Raw genomic sequence first — 26,837 nt, 5'->3', positions numbered from 1 at the left:
CAGAGGGGACATTGTGGTCAATACAAAAACACCAGCCTATATATAAAGAGCATACATACTACTCTACCAGCTACCAGTAATGTACTAGAAAACAGTGCAACACTAAGCTGCTCAGATTTAACTGTAGTTTTGCATGATTAGTTTTTTAGACTTTACAGAACAAAATCATCCTGCGTCAATTCAGTGACAACAATATTATCATAATGGGGACAAACTGCGCATAAATAAACTTAAACTACACTTATCGATTTTCAATGTTTCCGAACTGATTTTGAATTCTAATATTTTACTACACTGGTTCACGGCTGAAATGGTTTGAGCCTCAAGTCCGGTGTGATGAAGCGATAACTTTAAACAAAAAATTTATGTTGGCGATGAAAACGATAAAATTTCAATTTCTCATGAGCTCAATTATTTGAAAAGTATTCCGACCCCACATTAGTGGAGGTAGGAATTATGTATTAAACAGGTTTTCTTTTAATCAATTTTGGCCAAACGATGTATTCATCGTATATGGTTGTGAGTGGTGTCATTAAAAAGCCCGGCCCGCGTAGAATTTTTTTTTACAATATGTTTTTTCCGCAGATTTATCGGGATTTAAAAATATTTGAATAGTAGTCCATGCTTTGCTAATTTTAATCGCATTTCCAGTAGTTTTTAAACCAGTAGAGGAGGGGATGCTGAGCGGCTTCTGCAACATTTTTATTTCTTTTGGCAACTTTTGCGTTTAATAATTTTTTCGAGTTTCAGACTATTTCATCAAAAGTATCTCTCAATTCGCTTGTTGTAGTCCACTTTGTTTAAAAAATCAGACTTCAAAACTGCTGAAGCAATAATTTTTAAACTACAAAACAGGGTTATTGCCAATTTTGATTCCTATAACAGAACTGCTGCCGGCTTTTTGCTAATTTAACTGATAGGTGTCCAGATTTCATCAATTAGTTTTGATCTATTGAAATTTTCAATTGCCAAATTGTCTCAATTGAATTTTTTGGACAATTGGTTACCTAGCTGGACGCGCAGCTATACCTGAGTTAGTTTAGTTTAGGGCTATATCAGGTCCAGTGCATTAAAAAATATTCCAATTGTAATGGGAGTGATCTTTTTTTCAGAATGTGTTCGTAATTTTTCCCTTTTTGACAATAAATGCGGGCGAGAAGGATTTCAAATCAAGAATCAGTCATTGCACATCCGATTAACAAGAAAATGAGCTCAATGAACATTTTTGCAGTCTCCTGACTTAGTGTCAACAATCAATTAAATGCAAATGTTTTCATTAATTGAGACAAGCAACACTTAATCATGTTTTCTTTTTATATATAATTGCTCTTAAGATTTTGTTTTTTTGTTGTTTATAAAACATCAGCGAAATTTTGAACTTTGCATCTTATGTTTCTTCTGTCTACTTTTAGTTGTATCGCCTCTTTTTTATTCCCAATCCTCTTTTTAGTCTTATTTCTGTTTTTTCATTGGGAAAGAAATTTGATTTCACTGTCAAAGTTAGGAAAAATTAATGGTTTCTTGGCTTTGGTAATACCAGTTTTCCGGAACAAAAATATTGTTTTTTGACATGTTTCTGCATTTTTGAGATCCTTTTTTGTTTACTTGAGCAATAATCACGTCAATGACAGGTCCAATTGATCTTTAGAGAATCCTTAATTAAAGATATATCCCAATTATGGTAATTTTTTTGGCTCCCACGACTGCGGCACTGTTCTCACGAAAAATTTTTTAGATTTTTAATTTTTTCAAATTAAAGCCGTACTTTTATGATTTTCAGTATAATCCGGATAATTAAAGAACAAAATTGGTTCCTCTATGTATAAAATTGAACCAATGTAATAATTTCAGTTTATAGTTAGATGTTTTAACTGCTTTCAAATTAAAGAATTTCAAAAGTATGATGATTTTGGAAACTAACCTATCTTTTTCTTGATTTTGTAATCAAGTTACATAGTCTCATTTTTGACAGGTCTTGTCAACTTTTTGCTGAACCCTACAACAATTTATCATTGGCTATATTTTTTGAATATATTATTTATAATGACTCTTAGTTTACATGGTTTCAAAACTGTAATTCCGCAAATCCGATTGGGAAATTTTGATTTCCGACGGTATTTGTTTTTTTTATCCTCATGAGTTGTCGCATTAATAACCAGCCCAATTAGCCTCCTAAAGAGTTGCAACATGATTTGTTTTCCAAAACATCAACCATTTTGTTTTTAGTTGAAAGCTGATGTTCTTATGATTTTCAAAGAAATAATTATAAGCAAGTCAATGAGTTTTTGAACTTTGCACTTTTTTCGCTTAGATCTGTCTAACTATAGCTGGTGTCTGCAAAGACAGATTGAGTAATCTTTCTAGCGAGCTGAAACTCTATCTTTATATGTGATTTGTTTACAAATAACGGTTTGTTGGCTTTGATACAGTGCATTTTTATTAAAGAAAATGTGATTTTTCTCTATATGCTGCCATTTTTTAGTTTCCTTTTTGTTTCCTGGCCAGAATAGCACTCTATTGGGGAGGTTGTTTTTGTTTTGAAAAAATTCGAATGAGGAACTGAACCAATTTAATGTTCTCAGTGAATTACTTGCGGTTTTAATAGCTTCGACACAGTTTTCTTGATAAACTTTTTGATTTTTTTTTGTTTTGACCGCCTTTTTTTCTTTTTGCAGTCGTATGACATTTTCTGGATAACTACCAATCTCAGTTGCTTCATCGAAAAGTAAAAAAAGTCAGGTCTCAACAGCTCCCCAAATTATACCTCAAATTGCGTAAATTAAACTTTTAATTACATCAGATGTTACTCATTGGTTTTAATCAATTATAAAAAAGAGGCTCTCCGAAATGAAAACTTATTTTTTATTATTAACCTTTCTGCTGCTTTGTTGAATTGTTACAGTGTCCCATTAGGGCCAGGTCGTCAAAGTTTTTTGTGCAGCGCCGCTTAATTTGAATTGTTTAAGTTTTTTTATGACAGTTTAATTCTGCTATTGAGTAAATATGGACATCAGATCTTGGTTGTAAACACTGTTTTTTGTTTTTAAAAAAATGAATTTCTCTTGTCACGTATTCTGCATAATGGCCAGTCTCATCGAACGTCTGATGAGGCATTATTTTGTTCAATTATTGGCTGCTGAGCAATAAGTGAATGTTTGAAAGTTTATATCTCTTCATCATTGGGTACAAAATAAAAAACGCACTTTATCGAGCCTTCTTGTCGAAATTCATTCAAAATGTCAGCCTTTTGGATTGAGATATGAATGATAATTATCTCCTCTAAAATTTCATCTACTATATAGATCGCATAATGAGAAAGAGGAACTATACTCATCGTGCCCTCTCAGTTCAATTAAAAAAAACAATCTTGCAAACAATGTAAAAATTTTTAGATGTTATATGGATTGCCAGCAATCTATTCATGTCCCAATTTACACTGCGTAGTCTTGAATTTTCAGGAATAGTTGTTCCATGAAAAGTAGTGTTGAGCTTCACTAACGCCAGCAAGGTTTGTTTTATCAGCGACTCCAATTTCCGAGTGCGTACTTGTTGTTTATCGTAATTTTTAGCAAGTCGTTAACACCAAGCGCAGACGACATTGTTGTAAATACAAAAACAGAAGGTTATATATAAAGAGCACGTAAACTATACAAAAAAATTACCAGTAACGAACTAGAAAACAGTGCAACACTAAGCTGCTCAGATTTAACTGTAGTTTTGAAAGATTTTTTTTTGGACTGTTCAGAATAAAACAATCCTGCGTGAACTCAGTGACGACAACTTTACCATAATGAGGACAAACTGCGCATAAAGAAACTTAATTTACACATATCGATATTCAATGTTTAAGAACTGAATTTGGTATCTAAAAATTTACTACACAAGGCTGAAATGGCGTGAGACTCAAGTCCGGTTTGATAAAGCGATAACTTTAAACGACGAAAATTTTGTTGGCGATAAAAACGATAAAATTTCAATTTCTCTTGAGCGCGATTATTTGACAAGTGCTCCGACCCCACATTGGTGGAGATAAGAACTATGGATATAAAACAATCAATTTTTAATCAATCGATATACTCATCGTAGGGGGTTGTGAGAGGTATCATTAAAAAGCCCGGCCATCGTAGAATGATTAATTAATTTTTTTTTAATTTGTTTTTTCCAAAGATTTATTGGGAATTCAAAATATTTGAATAGTAGCCAATACTTTGCTAATTTTAATCACAATTCCAGTAGTTTTTAAACCAGTAGAGGAGGGGATGATGAGCGGCTTCTTCACCATTTTCATTTCTTTTGGCAATTTTTTTGCGTTTAATAAATTTTTCCAGTTTCAGACTTTTTCATCAAAGGTATCTACTTTTAGTTGTATTACCTCTTTTTTATTCCCAATCCTCTCTTTAGTCTCAATTCTGATTTTTCAATGGGAAAGAAATTTCCCTGTCAAAATTTTTATAAACGAATGGTTTCTCGGCTTTGTTAATACCAATTTTCGGGGGGGGGGGGAAATACTGTTTTTTGACATGTTTGAGCAATTTTGCGATCCTTTTTTGTTTACTTGAGCAATTCTCACATCAATGACAGGTCCAGCTGATTTTTAGAGAATGCTCAATGAAAGATATTTCAAAATTATGGTTAATTATTTGGTTCCCACGACAGCGACGTTGTTCTCACGAAAAGTTTTTTAGATTTTAAAATTTTTTAAATTAATGCCGTACTTTTTATAGTTTTCAGTATGATCCGGATAATTAATGAACAAAATTTGTTCCTCTAAACATAAAAATGTGTGAACCAATGTGATAATTTCAGTTGATAGTTAGATGTTTTAACTGCTTTCAAATTAAAGAATTTCAAAAATTTGATTATTTTTGAAACTAACCTATCTTTTTCTTGATTTTGTAATCAAGTTACATAGTCTCATTTTTGACAGGTCTTGTCAACTTTTTGCTGAACCCTACAACAATTTATCATTGGCTATATTTTTTAAATATATGATTTATAATGTCTCATAGTTTACATCGTTTCAAAACTGCAGTTTCGCAAAACTGATTGTGAAATTTTGATTTCCGTCGGTATTCGTTTTTTGTATCCTCATGAGTTGTCGCATTAATAACCAGCCCAATTAGCCTCCTAAGGATTTGCAAAATGATTAGTTTTCCAAAAAATCATCCATCATTTTTTGTTGAAAGCTTTTGTTGTTTATGATTTTCAAAAAAAATGTTTATAAGCGAATCAAAGAAATTTTGAACTTGGCACTTTTTTTCGCTTATATCTGTCTAACCATAGCTGGTTTCTGCAAGGACAGATCAAATAATCTTTTCTAGCGAGCTGAAAGTCTATGCTTATATGTGATTTGTTTTCAAATAACGATTTGTTGACTTTGATAATGCGCATTTTTGTTAAAGAAAATGTGATTGCTCTAAATCTGCAATTTTTTAGGTTTCTTTTTTGTTTCCTGGCCAGAATAGCACTCTATTGGGGAGGTTGTTTTTGTATTAAAACAATTGGAATGCGAAATTGAACCAATTTAATGTGCTCAGTGAATTACTTACGGTTTTAACAGCTGCGACACCGTTTTCTTGATAAACTATTTGATTTTTTGTTTCGACCGCCTTTTTTTATTTTTGTAGTCGTATGACATTTTCTTGATGACTACCTCTCTCAGTTGCTCCAGCGAAAGGTATAAAATGTGAGGTCTCAGCAGCTCCCCTAATTATACCTCAAGTGGCGTAAACTAAGCTTTTAATTTATTCAGATAGTACTTATTGGTTTTAATCAATTAGAAAAATTAGCTTTTCCGAAATGGAAACTTATTTTTTTTATTTTTAACCTTTCTCCTGCTTTGTTGAATTGTTGAAGTGTCTCATTAGGGCCTTGTTTTCAAACTTTTTGTGCAGCGCAGCTTAATTTGTACTGTTTAAGTGTTATTTGATGACAGTTTAATTCTGCTATTGAGTAAAAATCGACATCAAATCTCAGGGTATTTACTCTCTTTTGTTATTTGAAAATTAAATTTGTCTTGCCACATATTTTCCATAATGGCCAGTCGCATCGGTCATCTAATGAGGCCCTAAGTTTTTTATTTCAAGGCTTGCTGAACAATAATAATAATAATAATAATAATGTGAATTTTTGAAAGTTTTATATCTCTTCACCATTGGGTACAAAACAAAAAACCCACTTTACCGAGCCTTCTTGTCGAAATTTTATCATAATGTCAATCTTTTGGATAGAAATATGAATGATAATTATCTCCTCTAAAATGTAATCTACTATATAGATCGCATAGAGAGAAAGAGGAATTATACTCATCGTGCCCTCTCAGTTCAATTCAAAAAAGAAAAACAATCTTGCAAACAATGAAAAATTTTTTAGATGTTCTATGGATTGCCAGCAATCTATTCATGTCCCCATTTACACTGCGTTTTCTTGAATTTTAAGTAATATTTTTTCCATGAAAAGTTGTGTTGAGTTTCACTAACGCCAGCAAGCTTTGCTTTATCAGCGATTCGCATTTCCGAGCGACTACTTGTCATTTATGGCAAATTTTAGCACGCCGCTACCACCAAACACAGAGGACATTGTGCTAAATACAAAACACAAGCCTGTATATAAACAGCATAAATACTACTCTACAAACTACCAGTAATGAACTAGAAAACAGTGCAAAAATAAGGTGCTCAGATTTAACTGTAGTTTGCATGATTAGTTTTTTAGACAGAACAAAACCATCCTGCGTGAACTCAGTGACATCAATTTTATCAAAATCAGGACAATATAAAGGTGTAAAACAATCTTTCGTTTTGATAACTTCAATTCAAGTAACGTATTTCTTTAAGCAAAGATCAATAACTAAACGTATTATCGGCAACACGTATAGGCTTTAGCAACCCGCATAAGCATTAGTACGTTTTAAGATTACGGCGAACATATCAAGGTATTAACTCATCAAAAATAGCAACAAGTTGTTTCTTAGACGGCAATTTTTGATGCTCTTTTGGCCGGTATTTTGTCTGATAACGAATCAGTTCAATGCCAGTCACCATTTGGTACCAATGAATCCAAACACCCCAAAATCATTGAACCGAATCATGTCTTATTTGCTAGGTCTTATGATTAGATTTACCTGAAATTATGTTATTTGCACTTTTTCGGAGCTTTGTACGTAAATTGGACGCAATTCTATACGCAATTTAAATACTCGAATCTGATTGGCTAATATTATCTCGCTTTAGTCTGTAACATCCTCCGGCCCAGAAGAAGATGTTGGGAGAATCGGTACTAATTGTACAAGTGGGCGAACGAGCGATCCGGTAGACGTGCGCACGACTGCGGAGCGCGCGCCGCTGTCGGAACCGTAACGGAGTTCAGTGATCCGAGCTGTGGGGTAGTAACCCCTTGGGTTGGTCTCTTCAACTACCCAATCCAAATCACCGGTTTTAAGGTGCTGCTCGGCAGGCCTCTGCCACTTGGAACGCCTGTTCAGCTCCGGTACGTACTCTTTGATCCAACGTGACCAAATAGTGTTAGCATACGACTGTGCGCGGGCGTACCGTTTACGATGATCAAAATCGTCGACGCCAACGATTGACGGAATTGCTGTTGCTTGGTTACCGAGTTGGAAATGATTAGGTGTTATTGCGCCTAGGTCGGACGGGTCGGCGCTTACGTGCGTTAACGGGCGTGAATTATGTGCGTGTTCGACGAGACAAAAAATAGTGTTCAAAACTTCGTCCGTGAGACGACGAATACCGAGGGTGGTGTAAAGTATTCGCTTAAAACTACTTACCAGCCTCTGCCAGATGCCACCTTGGTGTGGTGCACTGGGCGGATTGAATCTCCACTTAATGTCTTTGTGGGCAAGTTCCACGGCTATATTGATGGCGTTCCACTTTTCGATGTTCTCGCGTAATTCTTTTCCCGCACCAACAAATTTTGTACCATTATCAGACCAAATAAGGGCAGGTGTACCCCGACGGGAGACAAACCGGTCCACTCCCATTACACACGAACTGGCATGACGAACGATTTCAACATGAGCGGCGCGAGTAGTTAGGCACGTAAAGAGGAAACCCCACCTCTTCTCGGTAGTCCTGCGTACAGTAACGTAAAATGGGCCAAAGTAGTCGACCCCGGTGTTCGTGAAGGGAAGAGACTGGTATGCGAGTCTTTCTTTTGGGAGGTCAGCCATGATTGGTTGGATAGTGGCAGCTCGGAACATTCTGCACGTGACGTAGTTGGATTTAATGGGACGCAGTGAGGATCGTAATTTGAGGATGGTATTGCGTTCTTGTACTTTAGCCCGGAGGTAGTCAATACCTTGATGATGATGTTTAACGTGGTTGTGCCTAAGGAACATTTTTACAAATGCATGGCATGCGTCGAGAACGATAGGATGTTTTACATCAAATTCAACTTCGACCAACCGTTTGATGCGGCCGGCCAATCGGATTAGGCGATTTGGCCCAATAAAGGCAGAAAACGGAGCAATGCGGCTACTCCGTTTAACGGGCTTGTTTTCGAGGAGATCTTTTCTCTCTGCATTGAATGACTTTCCTTGGACAAGATACTGGAGATGACGCTCGGCTTCGTCAAGCTCCCTGGGGTCTATGATGCTACCATCGGCATTACGGTAACATTCGTGGGAAGGTAACAGATGGAGTGCGTATGCTGTTATCCGCAGCAATTTTTGATAAGAGCTGTACTTATCAAAGGGAATTAGTTGCGGGGGCGGTTCCTTAGTTGACTTGGTTACGGATGCGGCCAATGATGTATTGGTTTCATCAGTTTCCTTAGTTACTATACCAAGTTTGATGTTATTAACTACTTCAGTGCTTGGTTCGAACGGGAATTGCTTGGTTCTTAGGAAGTCTGGGCCTCTCACCAAGCTACTTGATTGCAAAACCTCAGCGGAAATACCACGAGTGCCGGCGTCTGACGGATTATCGTTTGAGGCAACGTGGTCCCATTCGTCAACGCTAGTGTGTTCTAAAATCTCGCATAAACGGTTTGCAACAAATATTGGTTGGTTGCTTGTGGAGTTAAGCCACTGCAAGACAGTAGTGCTATCGGTCTACATAAAAACTTTGTTAACATGCACAGTAAGGGCTCGACAGAAATTTTGTTTCAACCGAGCACCCGGTAGGGCAGCTTGCAGCTCTAGTTTTGGAATTGTCATCACCTTCATAGGTGGTACGCGCGCTTTACCCAGGACAGATGCAAGCTCTGTTTTTGGCCCACTAGAAATGTTTACTTGAGCTGGGAGAAATGCAACAGCGCTCAAGACCTCTTGAGAACTATCGCCAAACATACGTAGTTCCAGGTTTTCGAAGTTTCCGGAAAAGTAGCTCCTTGGTATAGTAATTTTGGCAAGCTTGGGTAGTTCTACACTCCATTCAAGGAAACTTTCAACGGTGTCTTTTGGTAATTCTTCAACCCAGTGCTGCCCGCTGACACGCCAGATGTCCTTTAGTAACAATCGGGCACCGACAGTAAATGGTGCCACTAGGCCGATGGGATCGAATACCTTAGACACTAGGCTCAAGACCAAGCGTTGTGTTAAAGACTTAGTTACTGTACTGGAGGTACCTCGACTCACAAATAGAGCATCATTGTGGTGATCCCATTTCAACTCAAGCACAAGCGATGAATCCTCCTTAGATGAAGCAATTACTTTTGGTTTGGTAGACTGAGGTGACCCATCAGTTCGATCAGCCAGATTTGGTACATTGCTTACAAACCTAGTAAGCTTGAACCGACCTAGATGGAGAAGATGCACCAACTCCTTCGATCTTTTGAGAGCCCTCTCAGGTGACTCCACCGAATTCAAGTAATCGTCCATGTAGAAGTTTTCTAGGACGGCTTTGGTTGCTTCCGGGTAACGATTAACATTGTCTCGAGCCGTGCGTTGTACTGCATAGTTAGCGCATGTGGGCGAGTCTTTAGCCCCAAATATATGGCGCGTGTATTGATACACTACAACAATTGTTGTGGGGTCCTCCCGCCACAAAAGCCGCAGTGATGGCTGGTCACAGTCAGGAACACCCACTTGGAGGAACATGCCCTCGATATCTGCGAACACGGCGAATTGATGTTGACGGAACCTAATTAGCACATTGATTAGGTTTTGGAGCAGGTCGGGGCCAGTGACCAAGGATTTGTTCAAAGAAGTACCGTGGAACTTTGCTGCACCATTTAGTACACTACGCACTTTCCCCGGTTTGTTCGGGTTGATTACGGGATGATGTGGTAGGTACCACTCTTCATCCGACCGCTGTTCGACCATGTGCGCATCGGGAATGGGAATTACGTAACCTTTCTCCAGGTCTTCACTGATAGTCTTAGCGTAATTTTCTTTCAATGTTGTATCTTTCGAGAGTCGTTTTTCGAGAGATTTTAGCTGTACCAGTGACGAATAGTAGTTATTTGGGAGCTGGATGTTGTCATCAGCCCATAGCATACCGACATCGTATCTTTGGCCGTTATGAAAAGTTGTTGTTTCAATTATTTCCTGCGCGCGAGCATCCAGCTGCGGATCGTGAGTCAACCTGCTTGTACGCGCCGTACGACTCCATTTCATACCAAGACTTAAGCTGACAAGCTAACTCATAATCTTGTTCGACATTGGCTTTGAAACACGTTGAGACTAAACATGAACTTGCGGTAGTGGGCCGCTTAAAACCCAACCTATGGGCAAGCGAACAGCGAACGGTGAGCACTTTTTGTCGGCTGCAAAGTACTCTAACGGTCGGATGGCATGGTAGACATCCTGTCCAAGTATCATCTCAATGTTCCCATAGCTATACTTTACTGTATCTAGGACGGCCAGATGTGGGTAAGTTTCTTGCATGGACTTAACGTCAATGATGTCGGAACCTACATTTAATGTTTCCCTCACATAGGGACGCACAGTGAATGCTTCGAAGTCATGATCTTTATGAGGTGTCACAGTCAATTGAACCACCTTTGTGTCGATGAGTTCTTCTGTGCTTATACCCTTGACGGTCAGTTTTAATGCGGTACCCTGTAAACCGAGTCCGTCAAACCGAGACTATCGGACACCCAAGAGTTACTGCAAGCGGTATCGCATAAAACCAACGCCGTAGTACTAGTACCAGAAGAGTTAGTAATTTTCAGTTCCGTGACCTGAAGGAGGCCTTTGACATCCGTCACAGAAGACAAAGGGGTTGTTTTGCTTGGTTGCTGTTGACCGGTAGATAGCCTACTAGTACCTGTGTTCGACTTCGAAGTATTGATTTTGTTTGTAGAGGGTTTAGCTGGAAAAACCCTTTCCGCTCCGTGGAGTAATGTGTTATGGGAGATGTTGCAACCATCTTTCCTACACTTACGGGGACTTGGGCATTGCCTGAACATGTGTTTATCACGCAAACAAGAGAAACAGAGCTTTGCTTCAGCCACGACCTTGGCTCTCTGCGTGGGGGTCTTTTCCTTAAAGACACGGCATTCCCACAGCCGGTGGCTGCCTTTGCATACAATGCAACTAGAGATTGATGTTGACGGAGAACTTTTGCGGCCTAAGGTGGCTCTTGTGTTGAGTAATTGCAGCAAACGCCTTTGATGCAACTTTTGACTTTGTTACTAGGTTGATGGTATCCTCAGTCCTTGTTTTAGTTGCGGTATTCTTCACTAAATCGTGAGCTTCATCCTTCTCCTTTAACCAGTCATTAAAATCCAGAAGAGTAGGTTTCACCCAAGGCTTTTTGACCGTGAAAAGTGACCATGATTCCTTCATATTGGGTGGAAACTTCTGTACGGCGGTGTTGAGAAGCGCAGCACTCTTTAAATCTGAATCGTATGAGAGCGATTTAAATACCCCGACAAGACTTGAAATGCATCCTTAATACTTAATGATTTTGTCGCTTTTGTGCATCTTCAATGGTGGAAAGCTGCTGAATTTGTCCAAATGGGCACTTACGACCGCCTGTGGTTGGCCAAATTTACGTTCTAAGGTCCTCATTGCGTCTTTGCACATTGCGCCGCAGTAAGCGAACTCAGCTATAGCTATTTTAGCTTTACCAGTTATGAGGGTCTTAAGGTATGTCAATTTCACATCATCAGTTAGGGACTGAGAATCAATTGCGCTTTTAAATTGACCATACAATTCGTGCCACTGTAAGGGATCCCCATTGTATTGGGACAACTTCCATTCGGGTAGCGGATCATTCCTTTTGATAGTTAAGGCGTCAGTGAATGTCTTAATCAAGCTTCCATTTTCAGATGTTGGCGCTGGAAGCGTTAGATGCGGTGGGCCACCCCAGCACAATGGTATCGGAGCAGTATGCCGTATGTTGAATGTATAACCGGCGAGACAAAAGGTGGCGCGATGTTAGTAGTTGTACTAAAGGGATTAATAGATATGCTACAGTTAGCTGCGTGGTTGCTCTTAGGATTTTGTTGTTCATTCATTTGCAAGATGGGGTGGATGATGGTGGGGTTAGCTGTGCTTGGGGGTAGGTGCGGTTGAATGTTGTTAAAGACGGTGGCATTATTTGTCGCCTGGTTTAGGTTTGTGGGGTTATTCTGAGGAAATCTCCACAAGCCCATATCAAGGTTACAATTCAGTGGAGTTTTCGGTGCGGTAGGACACGGTACCAGGCGGGCTTGAGGCGAAAGGACAATGTTTTGTTGTGGAATGTGTGGGACGGGTAGGTAGGTTGTTGCGCTCGCTGGAATGGGCAACGGAATCATGGGAGGCTGAGGATTAAATAAATGTTGAGGCGGGATTACGGGTGGAGCGTTCACGAGTGGTTTTAGAGGTGGAGGGACATTATGCGGGGAATGGGCAATAGGGACTTGTGTTTAGTGTGGAATGTTACTTTGAGATGAATTCAGTAGTTGCGGAACATGAGGTATCGACATCTGTAATTGACCAGGCACACTGGAGCTTTTCGGACATAAGAACTGATTTACCTGTGGGTTTGTTGAAAAATCAGGTACAAAAATGGAGTTCGTTGGTGCCACAACGGGTGTCGGTGGCCAGGGAGGTTGCATAGGTGGCTGAAGTGGTGGGAGTGCGACATTTTGTACGTCGACTGGTTCTTGGTTCACTGGGTTCACCGTACCACTTCCTGAGGGACTGTGGGCCTGCTCGACCCTTTGATCACTGAGTGATTGCTGCAGTTGAGCCTGGAGATATTCCAGATACAAAACTTCCTGCTGGGCAACAGAAATTGCAACTCCTGGCCGTGTGTACTGAGAAAGCATTTCAAGATGATGTAAGTTATCGGCAACATTACTTGTGTTTTCTGGAGGATTACTAGGGGCAGTATCTTTAACAGGAGCGTCGGCGGTTGCTGAACCAGGACGAGAAAAGTTTTACTTACTTGAATTGCCTGCTGGAAACGAATTTACCCAATCCTGAACAAGTCCCTGACTTCTATCTGATCCCCTATCTTTAAACAAATTCAATTCACTTGAGTGGTGACTAAACCATGAATGATTATCCATCAATTCAGCCTCATCTAATTTAGCTGCTGCAACACGCTGGCGGTGGTCTTCGTCCAATTCTTGAAGTGCCATCTTCTCCATTTGTATTTCAAGCTCCTTTTTTCTCATGGCAATTTCATGTTTTTGTTTAGCGAGGCGCCTGGCAGCTTGTTCTTGTTTCTCGGCCTCTTGGCGTTTTAGTTTTGCCATGAGAAAGTCATGTTTACGCTGGCTAGACATTGATGATGTTGTTCGACGTGAACTTCCCTTAGACTGCCCTTGAGGATTAACGCCCTCACATATGGTGTCTCGGTCAGCAACTGAGTCAATATAGCTTCTAGCCGCAAGCAAGAATTTATCATTGTTCTTGGTTACATCATCCAACCATTGTTCAAGGACAGGGTAAATTGAATCTGGTTTCTCCGTTTTACTGGCTAAGTCAAATAGTTCTTCATTCTTCTGCACTAGTTTACTGAAAACATCCTTCAACATAGAAACCAAGCGTTCAAATTTAACCCTCCTGTCTTGACAATCTATGGCATCTGTAATGTCCTTGTGGATGTTACGTAACTCAGATTCTAGATTAGATCTTGTATTGACGAGCTCTTTCAATTTCTCATGCTGTTCAGCCATGATATTGAAATAGATAATTTATCAATGTAAAGTAACTTTCAACCAAACACGTCGAATGAGGGTTATACCGAACCCAAATGACAACAACTTGATAATCAAGCCGCCGAAGAGCTGTAAAGAAGTTACCGAGTAATGAATTAATCGGCGAAAGTAAGCAGCGAAAGTCAGAGAGCGTCTAACGGGCTTTTATGCAACGCGAGACTCAACAGAAAGACAGGCAACCCGTGAACGAGGGCCGGGTGGATAAAGCGCGACGAAACGGGCGACAAACGGGTGGGGCGTGAAGGACGGATGAACGGCACAAAACGAAACGGGAAACGGAATGGAGCGGGCGGAAACGCGAGTACGAAACGGGCGACGCAACAGACGGGACGGAAACGCGGAACGAGCGACGCCCGAGGAAACCGGAAACGAGACGGACGGAACGGCAATGTCGGTGATTGGGCTCACGACACGACGGGAAAATGGACGGTTAGAACGTAAGCGTTGAGCGAGTAGCGTGCAACGAAACGGAAAGACGGAAAGGAACGGGCGGTAGACGATTAAGCAGCGAGCGGGGAGCTCGGGAAGTACTATGCTAGCAGACCACAGCAACAAACTCAACCAAACAAACTAGCCGTAACTCAAGAACAAACTTAAGTCACACCCTAGGAAGGAGGAGAGTTGCTACTGCAAGATAAACTTGCACAAGTCATTTTGGGGCTTAATGTATACAAATAACAAAATAATTTACGGCAAAGCAGTGGTATAATAAATGGATGAAAAAGCAAGAAATTTACTAACCGTAACTCCAGAATAAACTTAACTCACATCTTAGCAAGATTCAAACCTAAACAACCGATCAGCATACCAACAATATTAAGCAAACTACAGCAAAGGTTAAGTAATATGCAGCGCTTTTGTAGTCTATGAAAGCTGGAAAAGTTAAGAAACAATCTAGCCGTAACCCCAGAATAAACTTAGGTCACACACTAGAAGGCAAAAACCTAAACCAACTAACAACCATACAGTTACACGTAAACATACAGCAGCAAAAATCAGGATACTACAACAGGGGTGCTAGTAAATTAGTAAGTTGGAAAAGTCCAGAAACCAACTAGCCGTAACTCTAGTCACACCCTAGAAAGCAACAAGAACAAAACAACCAACCAGCATACTAGCATAATCAACATACTGCAACAAAAACACAACATACTTCATCATATCTGACAGCATACTAATTAGGCGGGGAAATAATTAGGCGGAGAAACCCAACTGTGAACGCAAGAAAAAGAAACGGAATGATCGGATACGGAAACTAAATTTTGGGAGAGCGACGTTCATGAAAAAATAAACGGAAATTGTGAATGGCGAACTTAAGGAACGAAAAAGAAGCGGACGGTACGGTACGAAAACGAGATACGGAAAGAATATGATAACATCACTTTTTTATGGGCCAGAGGTTGTGAATTTTTTCACACCTTTTCTCTGTATTGAGTTTCACTCAATTAACGAATCTTCGATTGAAAATAATAATTTTGACGAATTTGTCAAAAATTTATGCCTTTGTTCAATTTTTTCAAAATTTCGGTCAATTTTTCTGCAAATCCGTGATTACGGAACGGTAATGTAGTAAATTGAACGGTTTTAAACTTGAAGGTATGGTTTATCAATATTCGGTTTGGATTTTCTAAAGTTTTTAGAATTGCATCAAAATTGACCAAATTTTTAAGAAAATTGAACAATTTAGCATAGTGTTTTCTCTATTTTTTCTATATCAGAGGTAATTTATTGATATACAAAACGATTTGATCACTTTTTACAAATTTTCGACAATTCGACCAAAATTTTCAAAATCGATGTTTTTTGGTCTCAAAAGTTATGTTTATTGGGGGTTTGATGGTGACCGGTTATCTAAATAATGGAATTCTTAAGATTTCCGCGTTGAAAATCGCGGAATTCCTAACTTAAGATTTCTGCGTTGAAAAACACGGAATTCTTAAGATTTCCGCGTCGAAAATCGCGGAATTCTTAATTCAAGATTTCCGCGTCGAAAAACACGGAATTCTTAATTTATTTTTGATCTGATACCGTTAATTTTTTGATAACCCAATATGTTTGATTGAAAAGTCAGGAAAAATTGGGGTTGGAGTTTGCCGTCTAAATTGTTCTTTTTCAAGTCAATTAACTACAAAAAGTTAGTTCTGTTCTTACAGTTTTATCTCACATCTACACTGCTGATAACTGTCGTCCTTGACCCGAGGATTGTTTTCATACCATTTTGTTGGCGTTTTCTTTTGATGTAGAGATACAGGAAACCATCTAAGTACTCTCCATGAAAGTGAACTAGTGTCTACTGCATTCCGTTTTTTCTTTAGACTTGGGAGATGATTTTTTTCTTTATTTTTGTTGCATCTGTCCAATCGCATCTTCCAAGGTTTTCTCGAACGATGAACGTTTCTCATCACTATCTGCTCGTTTCACTCCGACTTTGGCTGCATTTTAGAATCCATTGCTTTGCAGATACAAAATAATTGCATGTAACTGTAATAAAAAAATTGATGCTGTTACTTCAACTAAAGAAGCAAAAGATACTATATATGAAACTCTAGAGAAGTGTGATTGAACTGCCCAACATAACACGGCCAAGGCAAACAGAAAACGCGGGGGTTCAAAACGAATTAATCCCCTATTGAATTCAATATGAAGTTACGTAGCTTTTCTAAAGGTGGCTCGGTAAGGAGCGGCACCATATATAAAGGTGTAAAACACTCTTTCGTTTTGATAACTTCAATTCAAGTAACATATTTCTTTAAGCAAAGATCAATAACTAAACGTATTATCGGCAACACGTATAGGCTTTAGCAACACTTATAAGCATTAGTACGTATTAAGATTCCGGCGAACATATCAACGTATTAACTCATCGAAGATAGCAACAAGTGGTTTTTTAGACGGCAATTTTTGATGCTCTTTTGGCCGGTATTTTGTCTGATAAGGAATCAGTTCAATGCCAGTCATCTTTTTGTACCAATGAATCCAAACACCCGAAAATTATTGAGCCGAATCATGTCTTATTTGATAGGTCTTTGTATTAGGTTTACTTGAAATTATGTTTTTTGCACTTTTTCCGAGCTTTGTACGTAAATTGCACGCAATTCTATACGCAATTTAATTACTCGAATCTGATTGGCTAATATTATCTCGCTTTACTCAGACAAAATGCGCAAAACGAAACTTAAACTACACAGACCGATTTTCAATGTTTCAGAACAGATTTTGAATTCTAATATTTTACTGGTTCACAGCTGAAATGGTGTGAGATTCAAGCCCGGTGTGAGAGAGCAATAACTTTTAAAAAATATGTTGGTAAAAAAAACGATAAAATTTTGATTTCTCATGAGCGCGATTATTTGACAATTGTTCTGACCCCACAGTAGTGGAGGTAGGAACTATGTATTAAACAGGTTTTCATTTATTCAATATTGGCCAATCGATGTATTCATCGTATATGGTTATGAGTGGTGTCATTAAAAAGTCCGGCCAGCGTAGAAAAAGTAATTGTTTTTTTTTAATTTGTTTTTTTCAGAAGGTTTTTCGGGATTTAAAAAAAATGAATACAAGTCCATACTTTGCTAACTTGAATCACATTTCCAGTGTTTTTTAAATCAATTTTTTTTTCAAATTCGATAAAATTTGTGAAAATTATCAGCAACTGTGTTAATGTTATTAGTTTTAAAAAGAGAGGAAGGATGCTAAGCGGCTATAGTTAAAAAATCAGACTTGAAAACTGCTGAAGCAATGTTTCTAAACTTCAAAACAAGGTTATTGCCAATTTCGCTTCCTATAACAGAACTGTTGAATTAAATTATTGCCGGTTTTTCACTAATTGTACCTCAAGTGGCGTAAATTAACCTTTTTAAAAATTTCAGTTGTAACTTAAATAAATTAGAAAAAAAACTCGCTATCCAAAATGGAAACTCGTTTTTGAGTTTTGACCTTCCTGCTGCATTGTTGAATTGTTACAGTGTCTCATTAAGGACAGGAGGCCAGGTCTCGAAACTTTTTTGTGCAGCGCAGCTTAATTTGTACTGTTTAGGTTTTATCTGTTGACATTTTAATTCTGCTATTGTGTTTTATTCTAAATATAGAGAGTGACTTTTGGATGTAATTACTGTCTGTTGTTATTTGAAAATTAAGTTTGTTTTGTCTCGTTTTGTCCATAATGGCCAGTCTCATCTGTAATCTAAAGAGGCATTAATTTATTCAATTATTGGTTTGCTGAACAATATATGTGAATTTTTGAAAGTTTTATATCTCTTCCTCATTGGGTTGAAAAATGAAGAACGCACATTACCGAGCCTCCTTGCCGGAATTCTATCATAAAGTTTTACCATAAGAATATCCTTTCCTCATATAATGCTGTTTGATATAATCAGGGTAATTTTAAGAATGTCCCCCGTGCAATTCTGAGAGTCAAACAAGAGGCGTTACTTACCCATGGAGTCGTTCCATCCCCCGTGTTCATGTTGGAGGGACTTGAATGTGTCTTCGTCATCGATCACCTCAACTTTGTCACCTACTCGGATAGCAGGTTGGCCCACTTTGAACAGAAGCCTGGCATTCAAGTGAACCTCACAAACTTTACCTACAACAGTTTTATAAGAGATTTACAGAAATTAGAGCAAAAAAATTCCATCTACAACCGATGATTTATAAAATGACTCAGGAATTATTCAGTTCAAAATTTATAAAAGTTATCAGTTTTACAGGCAAAAGTTTAATTACAAAAAACAAATGATTCCAGTAGCTTAAGCGCAGTAAAAAAAAATTTTTTACAGAAGTAATCACGAATTTAAGGCTTTGTCTTCATGGTGACTCAATAAGAAAGAACATAAGTGCACTTTCATCTAAAAACTCTTCATGGAAACAAAGTTGGCTTGAAAAATGTTACACACAGAAACAACTACTGGCGACGAAGAGAGAGATCGAGAACCTATAGGGTTAATTTTCAATTTATTTTCGCTAACAGTAATTTTTTTCTTGTCATTGCCAGTTAATAGCAACAACGAATGAATTTAAAATGTCTAAATCGAGAAACTGTGATAAAAATTTACTAAAACATAATGCGTTAATCGGCAGCTAAAATTAACTACAACTGAACATTTGCAATTTATTTTTGAACATCAGAAAAGAATTCAAAAGTTCAATTTTTCAATGTCAGCGAAAAGAAGAATGCAGCTGCAAAAAAATTAGCTTAACCAAAATTTTGAAGGATAAATCCCTAAAAGTATTCAAAAGCTAATACGTAACGCGCACTTTTCCCTCATTTATCCAAAATCTAGCATTTCTAAATGCGTGAAAAAGAGCAAATATACGTAGAAATTTTTGAAAAGTTAAATTAGCAGAATTTCAAACAAACTTACCCATGAAATGTTAAATAGTCTTAGGTTTTCTAAGCTGTTCTTCTCCAAATGCAAACTGATTTTGACGACAAGGGCATTAGACAAAAAGCACCCAAAAGCAATTTTGATCAATATTAACCCGATGTTTTTTTGGATTTGATGTTCAAAAATTTTGAAAATACCAGCATCAAAGTGGCAGCACGTTGCAACCATTGATTTTCCACTCAACGCAGGCAATTATGAACTGGCTCCTGAAGTTTTAAAATTCAGTAAATAACACCATCATGGTCACTTATTCAAGCAACACTTTTTTCTCATGACGGTCAAAAACGACGCCCAAAACATTGAGCTTGGCTTTGGCCGCCCAATGTTGTTTCAAAACTAGGCCATATCCATTCAATCGTTGACAGCGTTCGGTTTTTCGAGTCTCATCTGGAGTATCTGAGAGTTATAGTCAGTCCCATAAAGTTGCAACGTTATCGAACGTTGAAAGGTCAAAGTTCAAATTTAAAACATGTAGATATCTAGCAAAACACTGCCCATTTGCAAGCCCCGAGCTTTTCGAACGTTCGCTTGCGTTGCAACTTCATGGGACTTACTATACTGTTTAAAGACTCTGTCCCATAACGAAACAAACGAAACAAGGATTCCACTAACAAGGCTTCCATCTAACTTTGGCTGTATAATCACCAACACAGCTGATTCTGGCAAACATTAGCACTGGCTGCAAGAAAAGACCATTGACTCGGCGACAAAGAAATATCTTCATGACAAACAATCCGTAAAACTGAGTTGTCCAATTGCTCGGTAATGAGCCCAATCCAAATACCATCATCTATTCCACAGGCTCAATCAAGCGCTATAGCGTTGACAACTTTCCATTAAATATTCTCTAGTTGAGAACGCCGATGAAAAACGACAAGAAAACATATAAATAATCTTCAGTATCTTCGATTTCAAACGTAAGAAAACTTTGGTACGTTAGCGTTGTTCGGTACTGTCGGCTTCGAACGTAAGAAAGACTCGGCATGGCCGTTTGTTGACGTAGGCGAGATTCCATATGTTCAGTTTCAGAAGATTCGGTATGTTCGGTATTTAGCCGTAAGAGGGCGTCGGTATGTTTGATTTTAGACGTAAGAACTTGTGCGTTTCTTCCATTGGAAAACTTGATTTTTCTGTGCAGAATGTTGTCAAACGCTATGATACGGTTCCTTTGCAGGAATCTCAAACGTTCTTCTTGGAAAAAAATTCTGAAAGGATGCGAAAAATAAGTACAACTTCTTTCTAAGCTCATTGACAAAAATAAATGAACGATTACAAATTTCTTGCCTAATTTTGAATTCAAAAATGTAACATACTTGTTGAACATTGATGAAAATTTTGTTGATTAATTCGCATTCGCTGGGTTCTGACATAATTTCTTGTAGTTTGCGAGCAAAGTTTTGTCGGTTGGTTGGGTTTCAGAGCGCCCATTGGCGCCCGTTTTCATATTTTGATCCGCTGGACTCATCTCTTTTTCAGACCGAATCTCTCTTACGTTTAAAAAGGACGATGCCGACATGATCATAAAAATCATAAGAAGTTTCGTCATTTTTGGCTACATTAAAACGACGATATTGACTATTTCGTATACTTAAAAACCGAAAATTGCTAGGGATTCCATCATCCTGAATTCGTGTCTTCAGTTTTAAATTTGTTCCTTCATGTCAACAACTCTGCGGTAACCTACTAATTAATTAAAAATCGAAAAGCCTCCGATGTAGAGAGTTCAGAGCTGAAACTATTAAAAAATACCTGACATTCTCAAGGAGCGAGTGCTCATCAGCGTCCTCCTTTAACTTACTCTTGCGCAGCTACTTTGGAACGCTCTTGTGACCTTGAGTCAAGCAACTGGAAAGAAATGCGGGTTCCGTTCATTGCTTATTCACCCATGCTTTCTTGTTGAGATTGCCCCGTTTGTTAAAAGCGATTTTGGTTTGGCGGAAACATGTGAGTTTTTATCACGTCGTGGCACACTTATCAGGATTTGGTCCAATAAAAATACTAACTTTTTTAATACGGAAAAAATGCTTCATGAATGTTTACGTAAGCGCATGATGCTGATTCTGCTCACAAGTGTTGAAGCTCTGTCCAAATTACTTGGAGTTCTCCCAGTATGCCACACCAAGTTGGTATCTAGGAGAACTTAGTAGCAGGTTGCAAGCATGTTTTTACACCGTTCGCGGTATACAACCACTAACAATTTTTGTAGTTGAGATTGAGTTGTTTTTATGATATAGCTTGAACTTGATGTTTAAACTCCGGACCTTTATATGTCAGAACTTGATAGGAAACATAAAAAGAAAGAGAATTTAATAGAATTTTATACGAAGCACAAAGAGAAAACATTAAAATGGGATAATTGAACAAAGGTTTTTTCACAATGTTGGGAAATTTACTCGGTCAATAGTCGGTTCCCGGGCTGAGTTGCCTTTATTTTCATTCCAGGATCATTTGTGGTTTCATACTGTCCATACTTGATTTCTAAGTACGATCCTTGTAAGAAACCAAAGAACTCATATATGATCCAAGTATCATTACTAAGAATCATAGGTCTATTTTTCATAGATATTTTACCACTTATTTTTTAAAATTTTTTTAGGTAGCGTTTTGCCTATGTGATTCCCCGGCATCACTTTGTTCAAAAGAGCCTAACGTACAATAACAATTGCAAAGTAGGGCACAAAATAAAGCAATATTTATCAACAAATTATGTATAACCATTCGTGTGAATAATTTAATTCACATTAGAAAAGAGTTTGAGATTAAAAAGTTACGCATGAAAAAGTTCGTTTTAAACTCGTAAAGCAATCCTACCTTATTAAAACCCATTCTTCACCTCAGGCACACTCAGCAATTCCAAACACCAAGAAGGATTTCTTATGGCTGAACTTGGTGTATCCAAATTACATTGATCGATAACTTGGCTAGCCTTGTGGTGATGTTGTGATTGGCAACTTCCAATTTCTATAGGTAAGTAAGATGCAAGGTTAGTCGATAAAAACAAAAAAGGATTATTTTGAGAACTGTAAAAAAAAATTAAAATTCACGGTTGGGGCTCGAACACACTTGTCTGGATGCATGAATTTTGTGCGGAAATAGTGAAATGCACTAAGTTGTCTGCGGTAGTTGGACTTAAGTTCGTCTATCATTTTTTTCATCTGTTTTCCAAAGTGTCGCGAGTAAAGAAAAGAATCTGTTTTGAACAAGGTGTGGCTCGAACCGGCGCTAAATTTTCTAAAAACGTGTTAGATTACAGCGTTTTTCTGAAACAATCTACAAAAATTGAGCTGTTCATTTCACAGCATAAAAAATTCAGTTCGATGTATTTAAAGCTAAAAGGTAATATTCCTGTAACATGACCATATCATACTATAACTTATTAGCCTCAGAAGAAGAAAATTTAATAGAAGTGTTTAGGTAGAAGTGCTAAGCTGACATGAACGTTAAAAAATTGAAAAAGAACTTTTCTAACTGACTTAATGAACTGACCTTTTTCTTTTTGTTCATATCAGTGGAGTATCGAGAAAGAATACTTGTAAAAGATACTGTAAGGGTTGTATCAATAAAGTCAAAAAAGAAGATTTTCTGGGCAGAGTTTTGAAAAACAAACGGCCAGATTTATTAATTTTATGTTTGAACGTTTAACCACTGCACTTTGGCTTAGATTCAATGTTATAAGACTTTTTGATAAAACTGCTGCGAAGGAGAAGAGCTTTGAAGGAAAAGGGAACAAATAAGACATGGCAAGAACGGATTTTGAACCGTAGTTGTAATAATAATGAGAACAAAACGTTGACACTCCTTAACCCTCTTCTGTGAAAATGTTTATCCCTCAATGGTGTGAATTAAACAAGTATAAATATTGTTTTCAGTTTCAGTTAAAGTTTACAGGACGTAATAAAAATGATAATTAGTGGGTTAAAAGTGCTACGCCAACCTTAACCATAAAACCACTAAACCAAACCAAGTATAAAACATAAAGATACAAGTTTTCTTTCCCTTTTATTTAAATCAAGGAGTGTCGATTAGAAAAGATGAAAACCAGATTGAAAATGGACTTAAGGCGCAAAAGTTGATCTTATTTAGGCGTAAATAATTTGATAAAAGATATAACATTTTTTTATTTTCATGCATTCACTAATCTATGCAGCCCCGAATTGACTAAGTGAGAGCCTGGCTGAACTGATGAATGCAACAGAACGAACTCAATAAAGAATGAGTTTTATTTGGCCGCAAAACTACTAGGCAATCGGCTGGCCATATACTGGTAGCATATCTGATCAGCAGGAGGAATTAATTGAAATGTGTAAAACAAAAACGAAGCGGACTGTAGTCGGCATGGAACTGCTGCTTACTGGATTTTTGTTTTTATTTTTTTGTTTTCAAACAAATAATCGTTGCGACATTTTGAGAAAACTGCTTATCAAACAGTTTGAAATCGATGTAGGCTAGTAGCGCCCTGAAGAAGCAAAAAATATAAAGAAACTCGATTACAGTGGGAGTCAAACCGTAGATATAATGCTTCTGCTTCATCGCTCCTCTCAACTGTGACGTTGGCTAACAATTTGTGCTGTTTTTGTCTACTGGTCAACTCTTTCATCTGTCTTTTAGACCGAGATTTCCAAATCATATCTAGTCGGACTTGCCTTTTTCCGTTTTGTCATCTTTCTCGTTTATTGTCAATTCCCAGATCTCCTATGGTTACAATCCTTTTCATGTTAGCAGGAACATTTTGAGGATCAACTTGGACTTCTTCCTCATTTTATATCATTATTCAAAATGATTTGAAATATGTGTTAAATGTGTTTCTAGCATGTACAGCGGCCTTCGGAAAGACTTGGGTTAGGTTTGGAGCCTCAATTAGGCATTCTCTAGAGGCAAGATCCTCTGGTTGAGTAAAAACATCTGTATTATTCTTCAGTTCAATTACTTCCTTTATCACTGACGATCGAAAAATTCGATCCGATTGCTCTCGCAAATTGTATTTGTGATTGTCTTGGATCAATTGAAACAACCATTGCAGTTGGTACTTGATTTAGGAATGGTTTTTTTCGCACTTCACTAAAATCGATTTCATCTTGTGTTGATTCATCTGCTATCATTCTGAACTCATATAAAAGTCTGTCAAATTTGCCCTTTTTCGAAATCAGCCTAAATGAGGCTCTGGTTTTTCAAAAAGTCTCTCTAGAGCCTAGATCTGGCCAATTTTTCAAAATGAATATGATTGGGTAAAATATTAATAAGATATTCAAGTCTCGAAGAAAGGCCTCGGCAGAAAAATTATTAACAGAAAACTCGAGAGGGCGAAGAAATGGTACTTTAAGTTTTGGATTAGATTAAAAAAAATCTAAAGAAAAGAGTTTGATATATAAAGTTCGCGACGTTCATTCTCCAGCAGAGGATACTAGGTTTCCGGTTCCTACAACTTTGCTCTGCTACTTGTCTCCTATAGTTAGCTATTTTACAGTAATTTTCTTTATATAATTTTACATTAATTTTACATTAACTGTGCTAAAGTTGGGCACTAAATAAAAGAGTAAGTCCAAATAGATAACTGATGTTTTAATATACTCTGAAGCCAGGTTGCACTTATAAATGCTCATATATAAGAATTAATTTCAAAGAAATTCGCATGAAACCTCAAATTCGTTTTCTCAATGTGCTTTAATCGCAAAGTCATTCATCTAGCGCACACATAAATTAATGAGTCCTCTGACTACATTATTCGGAATTTTTGGTACCAGTCAATGTTTAATGTGTCATATATGACCTTGCATGATTTCCGAGAATTTTTTTAACCTGAATGGAAAATGAAAACTATATAGTGTCTGGGTTTTGAAGGTTTTTGTATGATCCCTGTATGATTTCTAGGAATATGGACCATTACTGATTTATACTCTAAGTTCACAACAAAAATCAATCTTATAATTTAGGCTATTTTCCATCTCGCCAAAGCTCTTAAATATTTGCCCGCTCGGCTGTTGGTTTATCTGATTGGATTACATAAAAAACAATACAAAAATAAATACCTCAAAAGTCTCATTTATTTCAAACCCCGTTTGAATAAAAAATACCGAATCTTAGCTCTGATGAGCATAGTATTAATATTCATTCTCTGAAATATTGTACTGAATAAAATACCGTCCGATAGATTGAACTTGACTCCAATGTCAACCATCTTGGATATCTTGAACACTTTTCCCACTTTCCCCAGTATCTGGGAAATGTTGCCGGGCACAGACAGTTTGACGTCACTCTGTAAGGCGCTGATGAGCTCACTGTTGTTGTAAATCATCACTTCATCTCCAATAAACAAGACAGGTTGTCCTCGTCTGAAAAGTTATTTGAAAATATGGAGACAATTTAATCGACGAAACATTAATAAATAGTTAATAAATCTGTAACATCATTATGCGCCCGGAATTGATTAGTTAAACTGTCCGAATTTGTTAAACTGTATAGTTCAAGCGTTCAAGATACCCCTGTCCATGAGATTAAACTGAAGAAATAGCTTAATTTTAATCAAACCACTTTATTACTTAATTAAAAGGTTTTTACAAAGTAAACTTTATTTGTACCCGGGCCGAGGTGTCAACGCTAAAAAACGCAAAATTATGTAAGATTGGCGTTGAATGCGTTGAATTTATGTAAGATCTACGCTTGAGCGTAAATCTTACATAAATTCAACGCATTCAACGCCAATCTTACATAATTTTGCGTTGAATTTTGGCGTAGAACTTACATATTTAGCGTTGAATTTTAGTGTAGATCTTACATATTTAGCGTTGAATTTAGCGTAGATCTTACATAAATTCAACGCATTCAACGCCAATCTTACATATTTTGCGTTGAAATTTGGCGTAGATCTTACATATTTAGCGTTGAATTTTAGCGTAGATCTTACATATTTAGCGTTGAATTTAGCGTAGATCTTACATAAATTCAACGCATTCAACGCCAATCTTACATATTTTGCGTTGAATTTTGGCGTAGATCTTACATATTTAGCGTTGAATTTTAGCGTAGATCTTACATATTTAGTGTTGAATTAGGCGTAGATCTTACATAAATTCAATGCATTCAACGCCAATCTTACATATTTTGCGTTGAAATTTGGCGTAGATCTTACATATTTAGCGTTGAATGGCAACGTAGATCTTACATTTTTAGCGTAGAATTTTGGCTTAGATCTTACAAATTTAAGGGTGAATTTTTTGAATTTCATTTCAGACCACTTTATGATTTCAAAAGTTTTTCAAGTTTTTTTTTCAAAAAGACAAATTTTTTCACTGTTTCGACCCCTATGCTTCACAGGTGGGAAAAGCGAAGTCAGCA

The 26,837-nt window shown here is 37.5% G+C and overlaps 1 protein-coding gene across 1 annotated transcript in view; it reads right to left on the bottom strand.

Moving 5' to 3' along the window:
• LOC142346130 (uncharacterized) overlaps positions 1–26,837 on the bottom strand; it is a 105,964-nt gene that overhangs the window by 31,851 nt on the left and 47,276 nt on the right. The window contains exons 8-9 of the mRNA XM_075398636.1: positions 25,644–25,834; positions 18,554–18,703 (exon numbers count right to left, since the gene is read on the bottom strand). Coding sequence (XP_075254751.1) covers positions 18,554–18,703; positions 25,644–25,834 — 341 coding nt within the window. The remainder of the gene's footprint in view (positions 1–18,553; positions 18,704–25,643; positions 25,835–26,837) is intronic.

This window comes from Convolutriloba macropyga, chromosome 9 (genome assembly GCF_964194025.1).
Source record: "Convolutriloba macropyga chromosome 9, txConMacr16.3, whole genome shotgun sequence".
Classification (NCBI taxonomy): Eukaryota; Metazoa; Xenacoelomorpha; order Acoela; family Convolutidae; genus Convolutriloba; species Convolutriloba macropyga.
The sequence above is the reverse complement of the archived record's forward strand: the minus strand, read 5'-3'. Positions and strand labels throughout refer to the sequence as shown.